At 45.6% G+C, this 5,613-nt stretch overlaps 1 protein-coding gene across 1 annotated transcript; it reads right to left on the bottom strand.

Annotated features, from left to right (window-relative positions):
• Positions 1-259: 259 nt before the first annotated feature.
• On the bottom strand, positions 260-5,117 carry LOC139477917 (uncharacterized). The gene is made up of 4 exons (XM_071260362.1): positions 3,932-5,117; positions 3,354-3,390; positions 2,231-2,314; positions 260-1,324 (listed from the first exon to the last, which is right to left on the bottom strand). Exons 1-4 carry the CDS (start codon positions 4,754-4,756, stop codon positions 930-932), a joined length of 1,341 nt encoding a protein of 446 aa, XP_071116463.1. The 5' UTR covers positions 4,757-5,117; the 3' UTR covers positions 260-929.
• Between the last annotated feature and the right edge of the window lie 496 nt (positions 5,118-5,613).

The raw sequence follows: 5,613 nt of genomic DNA, 5'->3' as shown, positions 1-5,613 counted from the left end.
ATATATATAACCTATTTCAGATTAACCTCCAGGTAACATAGGTTTTCGTTGCCGAATTTAATTATATTGTTCGTTTGTTTGTTGTTTATCGCCGCACTCAGCAATATTCCAGCTATATGACGGCGGTCGCTAAACAATCGAGCCTCGATCAGACAATCCAGTGATTGACTTTCTGAGTATCGATTTACGCATCCGATGTGCAAACTTTAATACACGATTTTTCGCTGAAAGAAAACATTCATACACAACTTACGACGGATGACAGATATCTCATTTTTATTGAAAAAATAAACAACAATATTGTGTAACAGGACAAAATTTGGGCACATTTAGACACCTAGTAATTTCATGACTTTGTGTTGTTATTCTTTTATCAAGGAGATATTGATGCCGAAAATACTAATGAATGTGTCTACGGTCAGTCTGTCTGTCCTGTACGATCTCAGTTCGTTGGATGTAGGGAGGTGATTCACGACAAAATATAATCAAGTTTCAACAGTTTATTACAAAAAAAAACCTCAAAAAACTGCCACAAAATATAAACACAAACTCAACAATTACAAATCAATCAATCCTATTCCTAAGTAAAATTTACATTATTAAGCCAAACTAAATAATCACTTATATACTCGCAAGGACACGTGACCTCTGGGTCAACACGTCTAAACGGTGCAGCCACTGGCTAATCCCGTCTGTCACCAACCAATCGGAGCGCTCTTACCATACGACCCACGACTGTAAACACTAAATCGGCATGCAACCGACAAACGCACGTGCCCGCACGTGGGGCAAGATCTGAAACGTGCTGTCCCAAGCGAACTACATATCGGTAAGGAGCTATTAACCACGTAAATGCTAACATCTATCCTACATAATCAGAGGAAATTTCAATATGTCTACAATTGTAAAACATGTCTTGTTCCCACGCGCTACACCAGGTAGGCCTCCAGGTAGTTGTACCTGGGTTCCAGCACAAGTCCACACGGCTTGGTGACCCTCACAAACACCTGGTCACCCCCCTCCATCTGGAACACGCCCTGGGCGCTGCTGGGGACGTTGCAGACTTTGTCAGCATCCCCGCACTGGGACGACTTGTTCTCCAGCAGCAGCAGCTCCCGACCGCCTCGCCGTCGGTACACCTGCAGCAACAGCACAGACTCCTTCGTCGCCGCACTCGCCTTCGTGTCGGCGAACACCACTTTAGAGTTGACGTAGTACAAGCCGTCACGTGCAAACTGTATGTGTGTCCCAGAGGAGGTCAAGGTCAGGTGCCCGTTAATCAGAGCATCCTCTCCACTCCACTTCAGGACCTGGTTCTCCCCGTCTGTGGGGGAAAGACTTGTGTTACGTTAATAAATCACAGCTAAAGGAACATATAACTGTTATTTAGAAATGTTTCCGTCGAATGTTTGCGAGTGAATACTTTACATGATACCTCTTCACAAATTAGCATACATATTCACCGTGATCTGTTGATCACCTGACTTCCACTGGCATTACAGTGTGAATACTGTTCACAATATTCCCGCCAAAGTGTAGATAATCCAGACTGGCAAGGTCAGACCAGTGGATGATATTATGAGCAACATATACGATGACCCGATCAACCAACAGAGCCTGAACTCTCGAACAATTGAGTCGCCTCTTACAACAAGCCATGGCGTCCATGGAGTCTACCCTACTCTACCAGGGAGACAAGCCATGGCGTGCAGGGAGTCTACCCTACTCTACCAGGGAGACAAGCCATGGCGTGCAGGGAGTCAACCCTACTCTACCAGGGACACAAGCCATGGCGTCCAGGAAGTCTACCCTACTCTACCAGGGAGACAAGCCATGACGTGCAGGGAGTCAACCCTACTCTACCAGGGACACAAGCCATGGCGTGCAGGGAGTCTACCCTACTCTACCAGGGAGACAAGCCATGGTGTGCAGGGAGTCTACCCTACTCTACCAGGGAGACAAGCCATGGTGTGCAGGGAGTCTACCCTACTCTACCAGGGAGACAAGCCATGGTGTGCAGGGAGTCTACCCTACTCCATCAGGGAGACAAGCCATGGTGTGCAGGGAGTCTACCCTACTCTACCAGGGAGACAAGCCATGGTGTGCAGGGAGTCTACCCTATTCTTCCAGGGACACAAGCCATGGCGTCCAGGGAGTCTACCCTACTCCACCAGGGACTACATATTGTGGTGCTACATAGTGCACTGAATGTTTGCAGCTGGTGACTTACTTGCTTTAGAGCTGCTGTCTTGAAGGTCAAGGTCGACATGGACAGCGGTTCTCTTGGGCATCTTCTTGTATCTCTCTGCTGATGCTGTGGAAACAATATACACAGAAGTAAAGTAAAAACGTCACAAATAATTAACAAAATAACTATCAGTCTGATCAAATACAGAACAAAATACTTCCTATGTACAATGACTGCAGCATTATAACTTTCTATTCTATTTCTGGTCTCATACGACTCACTAATGACGTCCCATCTAAAGTTATTTCCTTATCGCGACCTCAGTACAAACATATCCCCTGTCACCTTGCAAGACAGGTCATCGTAACATCCGTAAGTATCTTATAATTCACACGCAGCCGCGGTAACCGTATCCCTGTGCTGCTCCCATAAACGATGTTCATATCGACTTGTCACTGTGTGTCGCGACATATAGCATAGTAGAGTTTACATTAAGGAAAAGAAAGCAGGTCCTACCACACACCCTATCATTTTCCCACTGAGGCCTACCCGTGAGTGAGTATGGTTTTACGCCGCTTTCAGCAATTTTCCAGCAATATCACAGCGGAGGCCAGTAGAAATGGGCTTTACACATTGTACCCATGTCGGGAATCGAACCCTGGTCTTCGGCGTGATGAGCGAACGCTTTAACCACTAGGCTACCCGACCGCCCATCTACCCGTGAAGATCCGGTTAGAGTATGCTTTCAACAACCCATGCTTGCCGTAAAGGGCGACAATGCTTATCGTAAGATGTCATCGTATCTCAACTGCGTGGATCGATGCTCATGATATCAATATAGAGCCCATATAAGTTCTGAGTCACGTGATTGGATTTGAACCACGGACCGTCTGATCACAGGTCGGACGCCTTGTCCACGTGACCAAAGAGTTTAACCCCGTCAGCAAGATGACAAGATCATCTGTGGGACGACTCCACGCCCTGCTACAATATCAATTACAGGATTGTCTGGTCCAGACTCGATTATTTACAGACAGCCGTCATATAGATGAAATATTGGTGAGTGCAGCGTTACAACAACAAACAAAGAAACAAAGAAACAAACAACAAACACACAAACAAACACGCAGACATAGAAGGAAGTGATGGAGAAACTTGGGCCTACCCTTTGCATGGTCATGCTTGTAACGCTTCAGGACGTACTGAAACACAGAGAACACGTTCATTAGCACAACATGACATCAAGATGTGTCACACAAAGCGGTACTAAAGACACCTTTAATCAAATTGTTTACTTGTGTATATTTTGTTGTTTAACGCCGCACTCAGCAATATTCCAGCTATATGATGACGGTCAGTAAATAATCGAGTCTGGGCCAGAAAATCCAGTGATTGACATCATGAGCATCGATCCACGCAAATTGGGATACGATGACATGCATCAATGAAGTCAGCGAGCCTCGCCCCCCGCTCGAGTTCGCCGACTCTTACGACAAGCATACTCGCCATTTACAGCAAGCAGTGTTTGCTTAAGACCTATTATACCCCGGATATTCTCGGGTAGAGTGACGGGATGAGGCGGGTTACAAAGTCAGGCTGGATAAGTACATGATACAACGAGGACTCAATCGCAGGGTATCTAAAATAGGTTTTCTGGGTCCACACCAATTCCAGAGGAGGAATTATGTCAGAGCGAATCTACACTGTACCACCAGGCGGGTCACTACACAGAACTACAATCACCTTCTGTATGAGAAGCGTCTGGTTCTTGGAGCAGCACAAGTCTCCGTCCTTGTTGTCGAACTTGTAAATGTTATCACGTCTGTCATCATCAGTAAGATACACATCCATACACTTCAGACAGTTGTCGTCACTAGGAGATGACAGTGGCTTGTCATGCTTGACTGCACACCCCACAACAAGTATCGTGATCAAAAGTAACACATCCAATATTGAAAATATGGCAACAACTTTCTTCCAAAACGGATCTTGTAAAGATGTAGTTTTGTAGCTTTTCTCCCCCTGACTCTCTGGAATGGAAACATCATTTGACGTGTCGTCTTCTGTATGTCTGGGTAGTACAATAACAATACTATCGCACACACTATTTGCACCGTTACCTACGACCTGATCGTAGCTGGGAAGGTCGTCTTGTACGTCTCGTGTCTCTGGCAACTTACATTTATCAATCAGAGGTTCTTCATCAGGTGGAGCTGTCTTACATGTAATCACTGCCTCGAGAGGAATTGTCTTGTCACGAACACCAGGTGCCGGATTCAGCGCTACTGGTTGATGTGCGTCAGCGTTAACCCTGTGGATGTCACCGTTGTCCTTCATGAGGGGAGTGGCACAGTCACCAGACCCGCCTTTACTATCTGGTGAAGTTGTAGATGTCCCATTGTCGACAGTACTGTCGTCCGACAACCCCCAATCGGAGCTAGCGGTGTTCACGTCCTTGTGTTTAGCTGGGGAGATGTTAGAATAAGGATCCCCAGTATATAAGTTTGAGACATTGTTTTGAAACACAGAATTCAACCGCAGAGCTCCGGCCGGCAGAACATCCACCATAATTCACACTCGCCTATCACCTATACCTTTTACACAGCAGAGCTAGCCGCGGCAACGAGCGACTACTCAGTCAACACATAACGCACAACTTGTGTTCGATGTAAGATCCGCCCACAGCGACTCTCGACCAACGACAGTTCGGCAATTCAAACCGAAACTGGGTGAGCGAATACATATACAACATATAGATCTATACAACAAATGGCCAGGACCAAAAGAAAGTTCGTTATATGGTGTCGTTATGAGAGTGTTCGTTATAAACCTAGTTTACTGTAAACGTTTATCAGAGACATGTGAAGTATTATAATGTTACAGCTAAAAGAAAGTCGGACACTGGCTTGTAGCTGATACTCTGGGGTTGTCGACAGGCAAGCTGGGCTCACGGCACAGCCTATTTTTAATACTGCCCCGGAAGATTACATGGTTCTAAAAATGGACTTATTCCCAGAGAATTGGGATTTCCAAGCTTCACATAGATCGCGTGACGCACGCAGGGAATCAATGAACGTATGAGCTGTCTAGCTGAACAATCCATGCATGTGTTCCTGTTTCAAGGATTAATCATTGAAAGCTTTGAAAGGATTGAAAGCCATTATAACATTTCGATTGAGTAGAAAGTACTGCGTCGTTGCAATTGAATAGGACAGGTCCTGATAAGGGGAAAAATACTTCCCTACAGCTACATAACATAATGGTGTTTATCATGGGTAATGATTGTGATGTATTCACTGTATTTACAGCTGTACTGGTTGTAATCACACAGCACATGGCCACACAGAGACACAGACAGACAGACACACACACAGACAGAGACACACACACATACAGAGACAGACAGACACACACACACACATACA

Source organism: Haliotis cracherodii, unplaced genomic scaffold (assembly GCF_022045235.1).
Source record: "Haliotis cracherodii isolate W230 unplaced genomic scaffold, xgHalCrac1.p SCAF_37, whole genome shotgun sequence".
In the NCBI taxonomy this organism is placed as follows: Eukaryota; Metazoa; Mollusca; class Gastropoda; order Lepetellida; family Haliotidae; genus Haliotis; species Haliotis cracherodii.
Note: the sequence above shows the minus strand (reverse complement) of the source record. Positions and strands in the feature narration are given on the sequence as shown.

What these genes read in the sequence shown, in the direction of transcription:
- LOC139477917 (XM_071260362.1), bottom strand. Translation starts at nt 4,756, where the DNA reads ATGGTGGATGTTCTGCCGGCCGGAGCTCTGCGGTTGAATTCTGTGTTT. An exon ending in AGACGCTTCTCATACAGAAG is followed by an intron (nt 3,391 to 3,931) that starts GTGATTGTAGTT and finishes TCTGTGTTTCAG; the next exon opens with TACGTCCTGAAGCGTTACAA. An exon ending in CAAGCATGACCATGCAAAGG is followed by an intron (nt 2,315 to 3,353) that starts GTAGGCCCAAGT and finishes TTGTTTCCACAG; the next exon opens with CATCAGCAGAGAGATACAAG.